The sequence below is a fragment of the Anguilla anguilla genome, chromosome 16 (genome assembly GCF_013347855.1).
Source record: "Anguilla anguilla isolate fAngAng1 chromosome 16, fAngAng1.pri, whole genome shotgun sequence".
NCBI lineage: Eukaryota > Metazoa > Chordata > Actinopteri > Anguilliformes > Anguillidae > Anguilla > Anguilla anguilla.
The window spans coordinates 8,358,768-8,378,253 of NC_049216.1; the positions used below are offsets into that span (position 1 = coordinate 8,358,768).

At 44.0% G+C, this 19,486-nt stretch overlaps 1 protein-coding gene across 3 annotated transcripts in view; it reads left to right on the plus strand.

Moving 5' to 3' along the window:
• The window catches only part of LOC118214684 (sn1-specific diacylglycerol lipase alpha-like), a 53,778-nt gene extending 39,487 nt beyond the window's left edge, over positions 1 to 14,291 (plus strand). For all 3 annotated transcript variants that reach the window (XM_035394817.1, XM_035394816.1, XM_035394815.1), the window contains exons 16-20: positions 1,160 to 1,232; positions 1,947 to 2,152; positions 2,296 to 2,422; positions 11,334 to 11,476; positions 13,088 to 14,291. In XM_035394817.1, the coding sequence (XP_035250708.1) occupies positions 1,160 to 1,232; positions 1,947 to 2,152; positions 2,296 to 2,422; positions 11,334 to 11,476; positions 13,088 to 14,141 (1,603 nt within the window). In that variant the 3' untranslated portion in view covers positions 14,142 to 14,291. The remainder of the gene's footprint in view (positions 1 to 1,159; positions 1,233 to 1,946; positions 2,153 to 2,295; positions 2,423 to 11,333; positions 11,477 to 13,087) is intronic.
• The last annotated feature ends 5,195 nt before the right edge of the window (positions 14,292 to 19,486 follow it).

Below are 19,486 nucleotides of genomic sequence, written 5' to 3' on the forward strand. Positions count from 1 at the left end.
GTTTTGAAAATAACTTCTCTGCCCTTTGTGAGTTTGATGCATGAATAGGAAGCTTGTGTTCTCTGGACGTCACGATTCTCTGACTAATAAAGCTTTTTCAAAACACCTTTTTGACTGAAACATTCTAATAGCAAAAGGGATTTCACTTCCTCAAAAGGTGTCTTTGGAGATAAAAAAATATATTTTTTTAAATAACAGCAACAATATTTAATCTTATTATTATGACTCATTGATACTTATTATTCACGATTTTCCAGGTTATGTACCTGCAGTTCCATCGCAGAAATATATGCAGTGCGACCTACCAAATCCTCCATTCCCCACTCATTATGTTCCTGTGCTGCAGCCCAAATTCTCCAGACAGTTACTGAGATTGCATTAGTGTAAATTAGTGAGACGGCTTGTTCACACCAAATCTGAAGTGTTGCTTGGGTACAAGTACAGCCAGGCCACTGAGCGGTTTTATTAAAATGTTTTTTTTATTTTTATTTAAATAACTAGCGCGGAATGGCGGCTGTGCATGCATTGCTGTTGACTTGTGTTTAAAAACAAAACTCACTGCCATGATAACATGCTCAAGTCCTCTGCAGAGCCGTTTCCTTCCACACATGGTGAAGAATAAAGAATGATAATTTAAATAATAATAATAATAATAATGACTGTTGAGTGCTTTTCTTATCTGGCTCATAAAGCACTTTAAACCGTGAAAGTGTCGATAAAATAAAGAAATAAAGCAGAATAAAGACATACATTGATTAAAACAACACAGGTCAAATACTTATATTAGGTTGAATGCAAGTTTTTTTTTTTTTAAAAAGGGTTTATAAACAATAATTAAAATGTATGCGATTTATTCCTGGTAGAGTGAAAGGTTATTTTGAGTTTTTGTTGCTTAGATGTGGGGCATTTCCTGCTTCATTAATTCTATAGCCCTACACCGGTTCACTTGTAGATTATACCGTAATAAAACCAGTCATGTAGGGACACAAAAACACTTCACGGCTGTGAGTCACAAGCTATAAATGTATGTAAAATATCAGGTAATGCTTTAGATTTGACTGTAATCAAGCGCGCAGGTTGCCATTAACTGCCTGAACGGATGCAGACCCCCCCCCCCGCACCCCTGCTGTGGCTGAACTGTCTGTTGCTTCCCACTCAGGCTTGGCCTCTCTCAGCTGGAAGGCTTCAGGCGCCACCTACTGGAGGTTTTACAGAAGAGCAACAAGCCAAAGGTGAGTCTGAAACACAACACTCTGTGACTGACCCTGACACACAACACTCTGTGAGTGACTTTGACACACAACACTCTGTGACTCACCCTGACACACAACACTCTGTGACTGACCCTGACACACAACGCTCTGTGACTGACCCTGACACACAACACTCTGTGACTGACCCTGACACACAACACTCTGTGACTGACCCTGACACACAACACTCTGTGACTGACCCTGACACACAACACTCTGTGACTGACTCTGGAACACAACACTGTGACTGACCCCTGGAGCACTAATAACCATTATGAGTTTGCTGGTATGAACTCAGCTCATGAATGCTGAAATTGTACACAGGCTGAACGGCTAAGAGCTTGCCATTCTTTCAGTGCATTTGACCTGAGATAATTGTTGACTGTTTTCTCTCTTCGCTCAAAGTAAATTGGTGACCCGCACACAGAGGGGTCATGCCAGTTATGTAGCGAGCCACCGAACGGTGACCACAGAGGTCGAATTGATTCTGTTGTTCTGCTCAGTTAAGATCACAGCCAGGAGTAGCATCAGTGTGGGTGCTAAGTGTGGGCATTTTGCTCAGTGTAAATCTTTGGTCAGTGAAAACCGATTCTAATCTGTCTGTCTGTCTGTCTGTTTGTCTCTGTGCTGGTCTGTCTGTCTCTGCCTGTTTGTCTGTTTGTCTGTCTCCACTTGTCTGTCTGTCTGTCCCAGTGGAGGATCATCATGGGGGGCACAAAGTGCATCCCCAAATCGGAGCTGCCGGTGGACGACCCCCCCCAGGCCCCAGGGGACGCCCCCCCCAGCGCCCGCCTGTGGCTGCACCCCAGTGACCTCAGCATGGCCCTGTCCTCCTCCACCCCCCTCTACCCCCCCGGCAAGATCATCCACGTGGTGCACAACCACCCCGCCGAGAGCTGGTGAGGGCGGGGAGAGGAGCGGGGCGAGGGGTGGGGCGGGGGGTGAAGAAGGGCTCAGGGATTTTCCACACTGTGGCACACTGCTGGTCGGCTGTAGGCCACAGAGCTGCTTTGGTTCCAGGGGTCTTTTCTCCCCTCTGCAGCTGTGGTCAGGAGGAGCCCACCTACTCCGCTCTCTGGGGGGATAACAAGGCCTTCGACGAGGTCATCATCTCCCCCGCCATGCTGAACGAGCACCTGCCCCATATGGTGATGGAAGGCCTCAATAAGGTGAGTGTGCGTGTGTGTGTCTGTGTGTGAGATATTTTCTGTGTGTGTGTGAGAGAAAGAGAGTGTGTGTGTGCGTGTGTCATTGCATGTGTGAAAGATAGCGAGTGTGTGTGTCAGTACGTGTGAGATGCGTGCACAGCATGTGTGTGTGTGTGTGTTCATGCATGGGGTGTGTGTGTGTTCATGCATGCACAGCCTATGTGTGTGTGTTCATCCGTGTGCAGAGTGTGTGTGTGTGTGTGTTCATGCGTGCACAGCCTGTGTGTGTGTGTTCATGCGTGCACAGCCTGTGTGTGTGTGTTCATGCGTGCGCAGAGAGTGTGTGTCTGTTCATGCGTGCACAGCCTGTGTGTGTGTGTTCATGCATACGCAGACGTCCTGGGGACATGTCTAGTCGGGAGGCTAACTTTGGTGCTTATGCAAACAGGGAAGCTCTGACTCTTTCATTACAGGAGGATCCATCCTGTCTGTCATATTCTCTACTGTACCAGCAGCTGCTTTCCATCAGCCTTATATTGCATACAGTACCCTGTAGGGGGTGCTGTTTCACGAGTGTTTGAGTAGGAACTATTACAAGTGGTCACAATGGCTGCTTGTCAGTCTGGCCAAATACAATAGGAGTCCAGCGGTACCTTATGTGTGAGCTAGTGCGCACTTGGAAAAAGGGTGAATGTCGATGTGCGTGTTCAAGTGTGTGTGTGTTCATATGTCTGTTTGAGTGACAGTGCCTGCATGTGTGTACGGGTTCCCTTGTGTTTTATTCAACGTATGTCTTTTAGCCGTATTGCTGCTGTATGTGCATGAGAGACGGTGTGTTTGTGTGTTTTAGTCAGTGTGAGTGTATTGATTCTGGTGTTGGTCTGTGTGTTTTAGATTGTGTGTCTGTTAGTTATTGCAACGGTGTGTTTTAGTGTCTTTGTGTAATCAGTACTGATGTGTTTATGCATAAAAGGTGTTTTTAGTTTACATGTTTTAGTGTATTCATTTTTAGTTTGTATTCATATTTGTCCTGTCTCTAACCTTGATCTGGTGGGATTTAGGGTGTCAGTGTGCTAGTGTGTGTGATTTGGTTAGTATGTCTTAGATTTTCTTTTGTTTTTGTTTAGGTATACTTTAGTATATGTGTTTGAGTCACTGTGCTGGTATTTTTTGGTCGGTGTGTTGGTTTTAGTCATTTTGGTGTCATTTTCAGATATACGTTATTAAACAGCATGTTGGTATGTTTTAGTCAATGCATCAGCGTGTTTTAGTACATTTGTATTATTCAGCGTGTTTTAGACGTTCTTTAATGTCATCGTTTACTCTTTATTTTAAATAAGGTATTGGTTCGTTACCGTTTAGACTTTTGAACCATTATCGTTTTAGCACTGGTGTCAGCAAAATCTAAACAATACCCATACTTAGTGTTTTGGTGTGTTTCAGGACATTTGTATTCATCTGTATGTTGGTATGTTTTGGTCAGTGTATTGATATATTTTAATCTGCATGTTTTGTTGTGTTTTAGTCAGTATGTTTAGTGTATTTGTGTTAGTCTGTGCTATTGTGTTTTAGTCAGTATGTTTTAGTGTATTTGTGTTAGTCTGTATGCTGTAGTGTTTTAGTCTGCGTGTTTTAGTGCATTTGTGTTAGTCTGTGTGCTGTAGTGTTTTAGTCAGTATGTTTTAGTGTATTTGTGTTAGTCTGTGTGCTGTTGTGTTTTAGTCAGTGTGTTGGTGTCTCCACAGGTTCTGCAAAGCTGGGCAGCCAATGAGTTTGATACAGAGACAGACCCAGGGGAGATGGAGGATGGGGGTTGCCTGGCCAACTCTAGCCACTTACCCTCCCCAAAAAACCTCCCCTCCACCCCCTCACAGTGCTCTACAGCCTCCTCAAGCCCTTCTGAATCAGACACACTCCCCCTGGCTCCAGCCCTGAACTCTGAATAACTAATACAGTCCCCTCTCTCTCCCAATCAGTTTGGCCCTGAACTCTGAATAACTAATATAGCCCCCTCTCTCTCTCAATCAGTCCAGCCCTGAACTCTGAATAACTAATACAGCCCCCTCTCTCTTGCAATCACTATGGCCCTGAATTCTGAATAACTAATACGGCCCCCTCTCTCCCAATCAGTCCAGCCCTGAACTCTGAATATCTAATACAGCACCCTCTCCCTCCCAATCGGTATGGCCCTGACCTCTGAATACCTAATACAGATCTCTTTCTCTCCCAGTCAGGTGATCTCTCTACTGCCTCTCTCTTCTTTTTTCCTCCCTTCTTTTCTCCTCATAGGTAACTCAACTGAGATGTTTGTGAAACTCTTGTCCTTATCTTTATATTTGAATCATTTGCAAAATGATTGAAATGGTCAAAATCCAATCATTCAAATGGTCAAAATCCAACAATTTGATAATTGTTTAATTTGCGTCTAATCCTTATATCCACAGCTGAAACTGTTCCTGTTTGCTGCAAATCTGTGGCTTGAAATGCCTGTTCACAAAAACAGGACCAGTTTCAGACCACATATTGGCATACTTAGGAGACTTGTATAGTTGCAAGTACAGCCTAGTCAGTACTCACTGATACAGTACTGCCAAACACTGTTATGTACAGGTCAGCGGTAACCAAGGCCACTGAAGCCTTGGAACTGTCACCACCTTGTCTTTTCCTTGCATTACCTATTTGGCTGAGCTTCCTATGGGATCCTATATGGTCTGTGACACTCATATTTCCCATCATGATCTTACGCTATAAAGTCTGTGACTTCCACATTTCCACATAATCCAGATGTTTGGGGTCTGTTATTATCACAAAGTTCCCTCGTAATCCCAGTGTTTGGGGTCTGTGATTATCACAAAGCTCCCTCCTAATCCCAGTGTTTGGGGTCTGTGATTATCACAAAGTTCCATAATAATCCCAGTGTTTGGTGTCTGTGATTTTCACAAAGCTCCCTCCTAATCCCAGTGTTTGGGGTCTGTGATTATCACGGAGTTCCATAATAATCCCAGTGTTTGGGATCTATGATTATCACGAAGTTCTATAATCCCAGTGTGCGGGGACTGCATGCTGTTCTGTCCTTCACAGTCATTCCGTGCCTTCCACAGCTGCTGCTGAACACTTCTTGCTGGAGATTATGAATGCATGGAATCATGGGATTAACACAGATTACATTGCATTGATATGAATCAGGTACTCATTAGCTTTAGCGTATATTATAAGGAAATCTATTGTATGAAATGTGCTTTCCTCTTTCGAATGGCTCAGGTTTCCTCTCTCTGTAGACTGAGGCTAACTTCAGAACCCTGGTTTATTCACTCAACGGGCACGGCCACTGTACAAACACATGATCTCAAAATGATGAGAACTGTTGAGCAAGCCAGCAATCCCATGGTACATTGCTCTGGCGTGTTTGTAAGCAAAGGCCGCTGCCATTTTAACCGTGAATAACCAAAAAAAAGAAGCTAGCAAATTGAACTGGGAACCAGGGGAGATCCTCAATTTACCGTTTTCAACATTTTGATGGTTTTTCCCTGGAGGCGTTTCCCTTTAAACGCACCTCGACACTCCCTCTCTCCATCTGCACGGAGGGAGGCGAAGCTATTAGCGCTCATTTTAACGAACTAACAGCCCTCCACCCCAAACCCAGTCACTCGTGTGTCACTTGCATCTTACCGCCAGCATGGAGTCATCGTTTAACCAACGTGAAAACATTTCATTATCAAGGTTCTGCACGTTCATTCCACTGTGTTATGAAAACTGTTTACAGTAGCCTTAATTATTTTGTGCCTTTGTGTCATTTGTCTTTGTACTCCTGAATTAAAAGTCATTTTCATGCGTTGAGGTGTGAGTGCTGTAATTCTTGGGCCTACTTGTGCATTTCCTGTCCTCATGTCGATGTATCTGTGTCTATAACTGGGGTCCCCGTCACTGGTCCCGGACAACTGTGGAATATTTTTATTTTTTTTCCACCGTTTCTCTGAACTGACCCTGTGTAATCGCTTTTTTTCTTACATGTTTGTTAATCCACAAGTTAACAATTAATAATCGCTTTATTTCAAATTTATAAGCAGGATATTAATAGTATTAAAAGTATAGTGTTTTTTTTTCTTCTAAAAGCAAGAGCGGGAGTTCCAGCATGCCTTGCCTGTTTTGCATGGACATTCACTTCAAGGTCACGTCTGATTGGCTGCCCAGTAAGCGGTCACACTGCTGATTGGTTGAAATATGAATGGCAAGTTACTTAACGTAACTTGCTTTCTTTTTTAATGCATGTGAGTATGATCGCCTTGAAGTCCTAATGTTGAGGGCAGTGTAAGAACTTGCTTTCAACATAGAAAAAAATGAATGGAAAATCTCATCTGAATGGAAAAGGCTTGATATAGTTTCATAATTCAGTCAGAACGCTTGCTCAGTGAACTCACTTTGCCTGTTTTCCCGGGTCTCAATCGGTTTCTGATTTACAAGTTAAGACTAAAACCCAAAACTGCTGCTCTCTGGGACCAGGGTTGGCGGACGCTCTTCTTTTGCATGTACCCATGTCACTCATTGGTCTGAATCTGTGTGTCGCTATGTTGTGTCAGTTGGTCAGTAAAATCACATGCTTGTCTACATATCTGCCAGTTGGTGTGTTCAATTACATCTGTTATTTGGTTACTAGTCAGTCTGGTTATTTTTCCTGTCCATTCAGTGTCTCTGATGTTTGGGACAGCGGATTTTATACCTATTCATATACAGTACAGTCCAAAAAAATTAGGCCACCTGTGGTTTATTTTTTAATTTTACTTTAGGTAGAGAAGAATTCAATTAATATCTGCCCATATATTTATTAACAAACCAAAGTACAAACCCTTTCTTTCAATTTCTATCTGCAATAACACAAAAGGGCACTTTTACTTAAAAATAATATTGGACTGGACTTTCCTTGAAATAGTCTCCATTGACTTTAATTAAAATTAAATTATTTGTTGACAGTCTGTCCAGTCATTTTGCTAAATGGGAGGTAGGATGGAGATGAAGGGGTAATTAAATAGAGTAAAATCGTACCTATCTTAAGTTTTTTCAAACCCCTGGTAGTTTAATAGTGTAAGCCATTAGCCCATAGTGAAATAGGCACTAAAGTTGCAAGAAACATGGCAAAGGAGGAGTTAGGCTTAGATATGTGGGGCCAAGTAAACATTTCGACAAAAAAGTTATTCCCCATGAGAACCTCCAGGTGCAGTGTTCAGTACACACTCAGAAGGGTCCAGCTGGTGGGCAGTAATGTTAACAGGAGAAGACCAGGAAGATCAAGAGGCAGTCGACAAATAGGAAAAGGCAGATGCACCTCCCATTTGCAAAATCAATGGACAGACCTTCTTTTCATTAATTTCCATCATGCGTGTCTAACACTTGTACAGTAGTTCACATTACACCAACGCCTCTCCGTCAGAAAACGTGCCAGCGTAGCTCATTCCAGTACAGTTTGGTTGCTCTGTTAGAGCCTCGGTGAGTAGAGCCATTCCTTATCCGTGACCGACCGCCCACTGCGTTGCGATCGCTTGCCGGACGCTCTTATCCCGAGGAGATGTACATTTGTGGAGAGCGGGGAAACCGCCCAGCCACTGCGGTGCTGGCAAAAGGGTCCGTTGGGAACTTGTGTTTTATCCCGGCCGATACCACCGCTTGGTTAAACACTCTATTCTGATTGGTAGAGAGAGTGTTGATTGTTTTTGCTGTGACGTAACAGTGAAATGGTGTAAATCACAGCCATGGAGTAGCTCCAGCAAAAAACAGGCCTTATTGCCATTCCAAATGTATACGCAAGCCAGTTCAATGTTCTGTTGAATTGGCTGAATGTTCTATTTATTGGAAAAAATAATTGGAAAAACTGTAACAATTTAACAACTTCAGCAATTTCTTTAATTTGTATCTGAGTATAATGGTACACTATATGACTAAAAGCATCTGGACACCCCTTGGTCTGGGGCTGTTTTTCACGGTTTGACTGAACCCCTTAGTTCCAGTGAAAGAAAATCTTAATGCTATCACATGCGGTCACATTGACGATTCTATGCTTTCCCAACAGTTTGGGGAAGGCCCTTTTCTGTTTGCTCCTTTGGTTTGCACAGACTATTTGTCGCTTTGGATAAAAAGCCTCTGCTGAATAAAATGTAAAGCATAACCTGGTCAGACTCTTAGTACTGTAAGGTTAACCTGGTCAGGTTCATAGTACTGTAAGGTTAACCTGGTCAGGCTCATAGTACTGTAAGGTTAACCTGGTCAGGCTCATAGTACTGTAAGGTTAACCTGGTCAGGCTCATAGTACTGTAAGGTTAACCTGGTCAGGTTCATAGTACTGTAAGGTTAACCTGGTCAGGCTCATAGTACTGTAAGGTTAACCTGGTCAGGCTCATAGTACTGTAAGGTTAACCTGGTCAGACTCATAGTACTGTAAGGTTAACCTGGTCAGTCTCACAGTACTGTAAGGTTAACCTGGTCAGTCTCACAATACTGTAAGATTAACCTGGTCAGGCTCATAGTACTGTAAGGGCAGCCTGGTCAGGCTCATAGTGCTGTAATGTTAACCTGGTCAAGCTCATAGTGCTATAGGTTCATAAGTCATTATACCTTATTAGGTATACCTAAGAATGAAATTATAACAATCCCTGTCTCTCCACATCAGCTGATGTGTGGTTGTTCATTTGGTGCAAAGTCACTGTCCTGTATCACTGCATCAGGTGGTATTGCACATTGCTGGTGAGTTTTCCTCCTTCACTGTAAAACACTTTAAGATCCTGAGATGGAAACTCATGAATTATGCAATCAAACCCATAAAAATGGTTTTGGCTGGTTATAATTAATGAAAAGACTACTTCATGGAACGTGAGCACCATCTACTTATTTGAGCCAGCCAAAAGGCTTTCTTTTACTTCATGGCAAGGGATTTTAGCACATAACAGCTCCACCTGTTTTGCAGTTCATAAAACTCCATAACTGTTACTAGGCAGAACCGATTCAAAATGAACACTGCCCCAAAGAATATTCCAACTGAATCATGCATTGCACAGACCTAGCTGCCCGCCTGGAAACAGGAAACTGTAAACAACCACGGATATCAGTCACACACAAAGTTAAGACTATGGGTGGGTGGGTGGGTGGGGGGGGGGGGGGGGGGGGGGGGGTGGTGTAATGAAGCATAGCAAGGAGTTATACGCCAAGTAATAAGGCCTGCCAATGGATGGGAAGATGGCAAGATGCCAGGGGGCAAATTAAAATGAAAGTGAATTATTTCGTAGCGTAGAAACTGACATTCATTTTTGGACTTGGAAAGCCATTGGGTGTGGATGCGTTCACTACTGCTCAGCACTTCACTGTGTGATCAATTGCTTTAATCGAATAACTCCCCCCCCCACCTGGTTTCTTGGGCCAAAGTCCATCGATGATTTAAAGGCGAAGGCAAAAACCAGCAGACTCTTTGACTCCGAGAGGAGAAGTGCATCGCTCTATCGTGGACGATGGCGAGCAGATATCGCGCACCTGAGTTCCGCCTGACGAGGAGCCGCCGGCCTCGGTCGCGCCTGGCAAAGCGGGTGCCATGGAAACGGCTGAGCCGGCCAGGTTTAGTGTGTCAGGCGGCTGGACGAGCAAAGTTGTCACATTAAAAGTCCTCTCTCGGTCCCGCTTGCTGAAGTCGTTTTTATATTACGGCTGTTAACTTCTGGTTGCGTCAGTTTTATACAGGTAAACCATCTTTGCACATTATTTTCCGGACCTTTTTAATTGTGATTTCCATTGTTACCTTGTTTTCGCCCAAACATGAATATAAATGAGGACTGGTTGTTATTTGTGACTTTGACCCATTTTGAGCAGGTTGCCAATAACACGGCACTTCCTTCCGCATGTTATGGTTGCTACAGACACACAATCCTTTATTATGTCCAATCACATTCCTTAAATAACCATTACAACACATGACCAGGCATACCACACACCCAGAGAGATTAAAATAGCCAATGAATGCGGGTAGCATGTTAAATATTGCACACTGCATGTTCCGACCTCCAAGGAGGAATGGCCATGTCTCACCGCTCACCAGTGACCCCTGCTGGTCGGCCTGGTGGCAGCAGCATGCTCCCTCGAGCAGCGCATGAGGTGGCGGTTCTGCCAGCAGACAGCAGGTGCATGTCTGCTCTCTCCTGAATGTATAGCGGCGGTTTCAGCCATTAGTGAGAATGCAGGTGCTGAATATGACTCCTCATTCAAAACTGAGGGGAGAAAAAGCATGACATAAAAGGGCAGAAGTTGGTGGGAATATTTCAAATCAGACTGGCCCTGGTTGTGCACCCTTACTATTAGCCAGAAGGCTCCAGTGTAAGGAAATCTCTTACCCAGGGGTCCCCAGCCCCGGTCCCAAAGAGCTGCAGTATCTGCTAGGGTCCCCAGCCCCGGTCCCAGAGAGCCGTTGGGTCTGCAGTGGGGGACCCCTGGCCTAAACTTTAAAATGCTCTTGGTTTCAGAATTTAAATGCTTATTTATTGCTTTGAGGACCAATACCAACCAAAAGCTTTAATTTAGGACCTTTCCTCCCTTCTTGGTCGTCCTCCATTTACTTCCAATGTCTTTCTTTCTTTTTACTCAGCCATTTATCCTCGTCTTTCTCCCTCTCTCAGGACGTCGTCTAGCTCGTCTTCCTCTCCCGCAGATTGATTTTCTTTGACGCTGTACTGATGTTTTCGGCGCTCGCTGAACCTGTCGACTTTTTCTCGTGCCGAAAACGAAACGGAGGTTGATTTCTGTTTCCGCCGCTGTTTGATTACGCCTCTTCCGTCTCGATCTTCTCCTCCATCTTTCCCCGGCCTGCTCGTTCGTCTCATCCGGTCTCCGCGCCATCCCGTCTCCGCGATTCTGTCCTCAGCGTAGTGACTCCGCCTTTTTCTTTTTTTTGCGGCCCGGAAAGGTTCTAGAGAACTACAACAAGGGGAAGACGGCCTTGCTGTCGGCCGCCAAGATCATGGTGAGCCCCACGGAGGTGGACCTGGCCCCCGACTCCTTCTTCCTGGGACCCCCGAATCCAAACCTGCGCAGGAACAGCAGTGTCCGGTAGGTGCTGCGGGAGGGGGAGGCTCTGTGGTAGTCAAAATCTGCTTGTCTGTCTGCAGTTCGACATCCAAACGACGAGCCTCGTTCCCAAAATACGCGTGCGATCATATTTGATCGTGAACTGCGTGTAAGAACGTTTCCAAGACCATTTCGAAATTCATCATATTTTCCTTATCTCTATTTGTTTGCTTAGATTTAAAAATGTTTAGTTCAAAGCATGCAAAATAGTATTCATGAATTCAGAAAACTTACATTTCATCATTAGAAAAAACTTAAAACTCAAAACAACTAATGAATTTTAGTTAGCATAACGACATAAAAAATCTAACTTTCGCTCTAAAAACTAAAAAAAAAAACGTTTTATGTCAACATGATTTTAGAGGAAAAAATTATATTCTGCATTTAGTTAACTAGATATAATAAGCACAATAATAAGCATAATCATTTTTCAGTTCTACTTTGAACTAGCTAGCTAGCAAGGTATGGTTTCCTTTATTCAAATTACAGTAATGATAACTGGCAAATCAGTGAAACTGGTTGCCCCAAAAAATGCGATGCTGTCCGCGACACAAATCTATCGCAGAGCATGACCTGCTGAGCTCACGCCGGTCACATGGTTATTTACTGTGGATTAAAAAAAGAATTGCCAACCCACGCGCTCAAAGAGGTTTTTAACAAACTAGGCTATATAACAAATAAATGGTGCGTTGGCTTCTCACAGATAATCGTAGAAAGGAAAGACGGGAGCCCGAACTCTTAATGAATAGATATAGATTATGACTGTCTACGCAAAAAAATCATTTTCATTTTTATTCCTGTTTGGACAAAGAGACAGACATGTTTCGGCCTAAGCCGTGAGGACGAAAATGAAAATGAAATGAAAATGATTTTGTTGCGTAGACATTCATAATCTATATCTATTCATTAAGAGTGCGCGCTCCCGTCTTTCCTTTCTATTTACTGTGGATTGTAATTCTGCTCCCCTCCCTCTCTTTTTCCCCCGGTCCCACCGTGTTCCTCTGTTTTGTGGCCTGGCCGTCCCACCTCGCCACGTCCACCCCTGCCCTTGCCTGTGTACTCATGCCCGCTTTTTTGTGAATTCCTCAACCTCTATTCCTTCCTCCTCTTTGCTTCCTCTTTCTTATCCTCCCGTTCTTATTGTCCTCTTTTCTTCTCTTCCTTCTCCGTCTTTTCCTCTGCTGCTTGGATTGTTCTTTTCACAATATCGTCTGACTTTCTCTCCTTCCTGTCTCCTGTTCATCTGTGTCGTTCGACGCTACATCCTATCATGCAACACCCATATTCGCCACCCTATGGCACTCTGCATACTCTCTCTCTCTCTCTCTCTCTCTCTCTCTCTCCCATTCGCTTCTTGGTCCATCTCACCACTCTTATCCTTCTGTTTCTGGCTCTCCCCTCGCTCCCTCCCCTCCCTCCCTCCCTCCCTCTCTCTCTCTCTCTCTCTCTCTCTCTCCCTCCCATCCTTCCCTCCCTCCCTCCCTCTCTCTCTCTCTCTCTCTCCCTCCCCTCCTTCCCTCCCTCCCTCCCTCTCTCTCTCTCCCCTCTCTCCCTCCCCTCCTTCCATCCCTCTCTCCCTCTCTCCCTCCCCAGGTCCTGCGTGCCCTCTGAGTTGTCTCTGGAAGGCTTCTCGGAGTGCGGTCCTCCCGGGGGGGTGCGTGGGCACCTCACGGTGGGGCACTGGGGGGGTCTGAAAGCGCCCCTGGCCGCGACGGAGAGCCTGTCGGACGCCGAGTCCCTGTACAGCGTGGACATCCCGCGAGGCTCCCTCAGCCCCGCCTTCCCCCGCCACGCCCTGACGCTCAAAAACTCCTCGGGCTCCGCCCCCGGCCGCGGGCCCAGATACCCCCACCACCTGTCCCCCTCCATGGCGAAATACCCCTTCTACATCTCCGCCCCAGCCCCCTGCTACCCTCTCCACCTCTCCCCTCCAACGCCCCCCAGATACCCCCACCACCTCTTCCCTCCCGCCCCCAGCTACCCTTTCCATCTCTCCCCTCCCACGCCCCCTAAATACCACCACCTCCCCTCGGCTAAGCCCTGCCCGGGTCCGCGGCCTCAGACTGTCATAGGCTCGGGCCTCCACCAGGTGGCGCCAAACCCGTACACGGACTTCCTCTCCACGGGCTGCAGGGACTTCTCCCGGACCCTGGCCCTGCCGAGCTTGCACTGCTCCCCCACGGGGCCCGCTCACCCCCGGGCCGGCCCCCAGAACCAGGAGGCCTCAGAGGAGGAGGAGGAGGGCGGTGCGACGAGGCAGGGCGGAGAACCCGAGCCCAGCGCGGAAACGGAACCGGCGTCTTCGCTGCCCGACAGCGCCCCCTGCCAGACCGTGCTGGAGTTTTCCCAGCTCCTGGACAACCTGTTCCGGCTGGACGGCAGCGACCGGCCCACGCTGGGCTTCTCCGACGAGGAGTCCGAGTCGGGGCGCGGCTCGTACGACCTGGAGGAGGGGCTGGACGAGGGGCCCCGGACGGGACGGGGCCGGGCCCCGAAACCCGACCAGTCCTCCAGCCTGTCGCTCTCGTCCTCCTTCCCGCTCTCCTCGTCGGGGGAGCTGAATGACCTTTCGCCCTCGGACGGGAGCCTCCCCCTGCAGTCCGCTGCCCTCTACACCGGAGAAAGCGTGCTCTCCTCCCTCGTCTGACACAGCTGGCTGTCCCCCCTGTGTACTGCAGCTCTCTCTGTCCCTCTCTCATTCCCTAACACTCTCTCTGTCCTTCTCTCATTCTCTAACTCTCTCTCTGTCCTTCTCTCATTCTCTAACTCTCTCTCTGTCTCTCTCTCATTCTCTAACTCTCTCTCTGTCCCTCTCTCATTCTCTAACTCTCTCTCTGTCCCTCTCTCATTCCCTAACACTCTCTCTGTCCCTCTCTCATTCTCTAACTCTCTCTCTGTCCCTCTCTCATTCTCTAACTCTCTCTCTGTCCCTCTCTCATTCTCTAACTCTCTCTCTGTCCCTCTCTCATTCTCTAACACTCTCTCTGTCCCTCTCTCATTCTCTAACTCTCTCTCTGTCCCTCTCTCATTCTCTAACTCTCTCTCTGTCCCTCTCTCATTCTCTAACACTCTCTCTGTCCCTCTCTCATTCTCTAACTCTCTGTCTGTCCCTCTCATTCTCTAACACTTCTCTACTCTTTGTTCTCTCTCTTCATCTCTTTCACTCTATCACTGCCTCACTTTCACCTTCTTTCTCCCTCTTGCTCTCTCTGTTACACTTCTCCACTCTTTTTCTCCTTCATCTTCTCTCTCCTCATCTCTTTCACTCCGGCACTTTGTCTCACTTTTTTCCCCCGCTCTCTTTCTCTCTCTGTACTGAACGGGGTCAGAAAATGGCTGACTGTCCGGGCCTATGAAGCCAGGTGATCAGTTACACGGGTACAGTGCCTAATGAGTGAATAAACACTTGCATGGAAACGTTCGTTTTTTTAAGCGTTATTGTTATGAACGGTATACCCGACCAGGCGATGTCTGCCAGGCTGGGTTTTTCACCGCCCCCCCTCCCCCCACCCAACCCCCCCTCAGTAGTCTGCGCACGCTGCTACGGGATTGCTGCGTCCCTGTCGCGGTACTTACATCATGCTACGCTACGTTAATAACACTTTCTACGACGCGTTATAGACATGTTCATAATGAAGCTGTTAAGAGTTATAAACTATGCTAAAGATGCTAACGGAAGAAAGATGCATCGGCTAGCATTTGAATTGGAGCCTGCATCGGTTGGGGTAGTTTGAATACAGCACTCCTTCATTGAACCATTAAAATATTTTTAAAAAGGTGTTAAAATTCTTGAAGTCATTACAGTTATAGTTTAAAATTGTGAATATTAATATACGACATTAATTATGTGTATTTATAACCGAATATAATGAATAAAATCTGCATTATAACTGATTATGAATGTATTTATAAAGGAATATAGATACAGGCTTCATAGAAAGTGTTACCTTAACCCTTATCACTTTCCAAGTAGGTTTGGCTCATAGGCACGCTGGGTAATACCTGTGAACCAAAGGGGAAAATGTAACACGCTCATGCTGTCTTTTCTGGCCATTTTGAATTCTGTTTATTAGGTGCAAATGTTTTGACTGACAAACCTTCACCAGAGCCTTAGATAGAAGGCAAGCTGGTTCCTGTATCTGTGTCCCTATTGCCACTTGTCTTAAACTATCATTTCATACACATGATTATCTATAATTCAGTATGACATAATGCAGGCTAAAAAAAAAGAATTCATGGATAAGGATTTTTATGGTGTGGCGAGGTATGAAATTGAGCACATATTGAAATATCTTTGCATGACTGCATGCCGTGATATACAGGAAATTGGTTTATATTGTCTGGTTTATCAGAATACACTAATGTCACTTTGAAGAATAAAGAACTGCTACAGTAATATATAGATATACAAGAGGTGTAAATATTACTGTACATGATGTTTGAAATGTCATGTTTTTATTGAATGTATTCAAGAGTCGTTTAATACTCAAAAACAAATGGCAAAATAATAGAAAAATCATTATGGATACTTTTAAAAAGTTATGTACTCTTTAATTTGACAATTACACTCCTTAAACTATGAATGGGGGTTAGTGGGCTTTTTAAAGTAATGAAACTTATATTTATAAGTGATATGTTTTGTTTGTTTAAAAAAAAAAGCAATACCCAAAGATTGATTATCCAGGTCCAGTCAACGTCAAATATTCATTTTGTTCTTTTGTTGCTGAATTAATTTTGAATCTGAATTTTGAATCTTTTCCATAAGGCTTTTTCTAAAGATTAGGAAATATTTTAGCAATGATGGGGGTAGACCAACGTCGCTATATATGCTCTGGTGAAGATTTTTCAAAGGAACTTTAGCACTTAGTAAAAATGGTAAGAATCGAAAGCAAATCTGTTACATTTTTGCTTTGATTAGCTGATAACAGTCTGTTGACGTGTCAGAAGGTTATTTCAATAAGCAAAAAAATAACTGCTTTTATTGCTTTGCTTGACGGGCGCGCATAAAAAGTGACTTACACTTACACCCTTTACATGTTCTAATGATTGTTGTAAGCCTCGGTCCTTTACCCAGGCACAACACTGTCGTCTCTAATCAGTGGACAGGAAAAGCCTTACCTAGCCAGTCATTCTCATTCACGAATCAAACACTAATGCTAATCACAACCACACGCAAAGGAGAGAGTCGGACACTTCCTCTCCTCTGATTGGGTGGAATAGATAGGCATTATGGAAGATGTAGTGAACTCTGCGATGTCACTCATTTGACTTTTTTTTTTTTTTCAAGTTGCATGAATTCAAATGGTAACTGAGTGAATCTATGAATTTTCTAGGGGTTGATTTACCCTCTCATTCATCAGTAGCATTTGCCAGACTTAATCTTTTACTGAAATTGCGTTATGTTTTAGTGCTGCGTTAGTACACAAGTGATTGGTGGTCAGTGACCCATACTTCCTCAGGTACATGGTGACACGATGATGACAGACCCATAAAGAAAGGGTGACTTGGTTCCAAAACCAGTTGAAGTTTCATACTGACATTAATACTTAATTTTTATTTATTTATTTTGGTGATTGCAGATTTTTCTTAAAATGTTCTCATGCATGACTCTATCTGGAATGGTTGTTTTGCGACTGTCCTCTGTGCATTTGCTATTATCATTGCTTTGTTGTGTGCACAGTTTTCAATATTTCAAAATCAATGCCTTCAAAAAAAGATTTGTGTAATAAACGTTGCACATATCTACCATGGCCCTTTAAAATGCATATTGCCAAATGTATTTATGAAATGCATTTATGAACACAAATTATTGTGTGTGTGTGTGTGTCTGTGTGTATGGCGAGTAAAAGACAGAGAGAAATGTTACTGTTGGCACAAAACAAAAGGCTTGCGAATTAAGGCTACTGTGCAGCAGCCAAGCTCCATTTTGGCTCTCACCCTGAAAAAGGATAACAGCAATGACACGCTGTGTTATATAAAGCAAACTCTGCTTTTATTAAGCTCATGACGAGCTGGAACTGGCAGCAAAGCATCCTGAATGAATACTGCAATGGCTGCTGGGAAGCCAAAAGCAGACCCGCACGTCCCACTGCTGGCACCCAGAGCATCAGCTGAAAAGTTACACCCCCTGGGACCACGCTGTCACTGTAAAAATGTCAGCGAATTTTACGGTAAAGTCTGTAAGATAGCGAAAATAGCCGAAATGTAAATAAACGCATTATTATTGACGGTGAAACATCGTAACATGGTTTATATGTGTTAGATGCGCCCTGTTGCCGCATGCTTAACATATTGTTACCATTATTTATAGGGTACGTGAGTTCCTATATAGTTCTAACAACCCAATTGCCAGTAATTCTCCGTAAAATATATCTTTTTTTACAGTGCAGATGATTCTGTCATCTTTAACCCCAACAAGTTCATTTTCAGAGCTTTTGGAAAGAGAGCAAAAACAATTCTCTGTGTTACTGCAATTTGAAGAAATGGCTAAGAGGCATGAATGTGGATTTGAATGCTTATGAAAATGTTTAATCATTCATGAATGCATATTTATATTTTTAATGAGTGTTATTAATTGTATTAATATGCTTATCATCAATGGGTTTTAAAAAAATGGGTTTAAAGGAGGGAGAATTTGTATTCAGCCTGCCTAAAAACACTTGTCCCCTGAAAAGACAATGGAAAAGGGAAGTGTGTCTTAAGTAGCAAAAGTACCGGGAAACGACATGGTGATCTGTCAAGCAAATCTGAATATTGCTGTTAAATTTCTGTTTTTTTTTTTTTTTTTTTTTGGGGTCTTATTTTGAAGAATCACGGTCGACAGAAGGCGTGGTTACACACTGACCACTGCCTGTGCTTCCTGTGTGACTGTGAGTATCGCCCTGGTACTTTCCCCAAAACAACCTTTTTTGCATAACTGTCAGCATTATATAAATTATCCTGACAAGCCTTGTGTTCAGTTATTGTAGTCTAACCAACCAAAACCCCATTTGGAACAATCTAGAAAATCCTGAATGTGTTATATTTATCAGGTATTATGGTAAATACATATAGAGGTTAAGGCAAAGATTTTGAAGTTGATCATGTGTCTGAATGTGTACCTGAATTGCATTTCCCTTGCTTCCTTTTTACCAGAGATTGAGAATGTATCTCACCCCCCCAACCACCCCCCCCCCCCAACTTCCCTGCCTGAAAATGAATAAAGCAAACCCAATTTCATACAAAACATTTTTAAAAATAAAAAGCATACTTTGTTTCCTTATTTACTCTCATTTAATTTCTGCACTCATTGTACAGTGGAGTGGTGATATTAGTGTTATTAACAGCTTGAAGCATTTATTTAAGTATATAGCTTCTATAGTATATATTTCTTAAGTAAATACAGTCCCCTCCAAAAGTATTGGAACAGCAAGGCCAATTCCTTTGTTTTTGCAGTACACTGAATACATTTGGGGTTGAGATAAAAAGATGAACATGAGATAAGAGTTCAGAATTTCAGCTTTTATTTCCTGGTATTTACACCTAGATGTGTTAAACTACTTAGAACATAGCACCTTTGGTATGTATCAGACCACCCAATTTTTAGGTGAGAAAAAGTATTGGAACAAAGAGTATTTAAGTAAATGAAAGCAAATAACATTTAATATTTGGTAGCATATCTCTTGCTTGCAATAACTGCATCAAGCCTGCAACCCATTGACATCACCAAACTGTTGCATTCTTCTTTTGTGATGCTTTTCCAGGCTTTTACTGCAGCCTAGTTTCAGTTGTTGTTTGTTTGGGGGGGGGGGGGGGTTCCCTTCAATCTCCTCTTCAGGAGGTGAAATGCATGCTCAATTGGGTTAAGGTCTGGTGATTGACTTGGCCAGTCTAAAACCTTCCACTTTTTCTCCCTAATGAAATCCTTTGTTGTGTTGGCAGTGTGTTTTGTGTTTTGTCTTGCTGCATGATGAAGTTCCTCCCAATTAGTTTGGACGCATTTCTCCGTAAGTT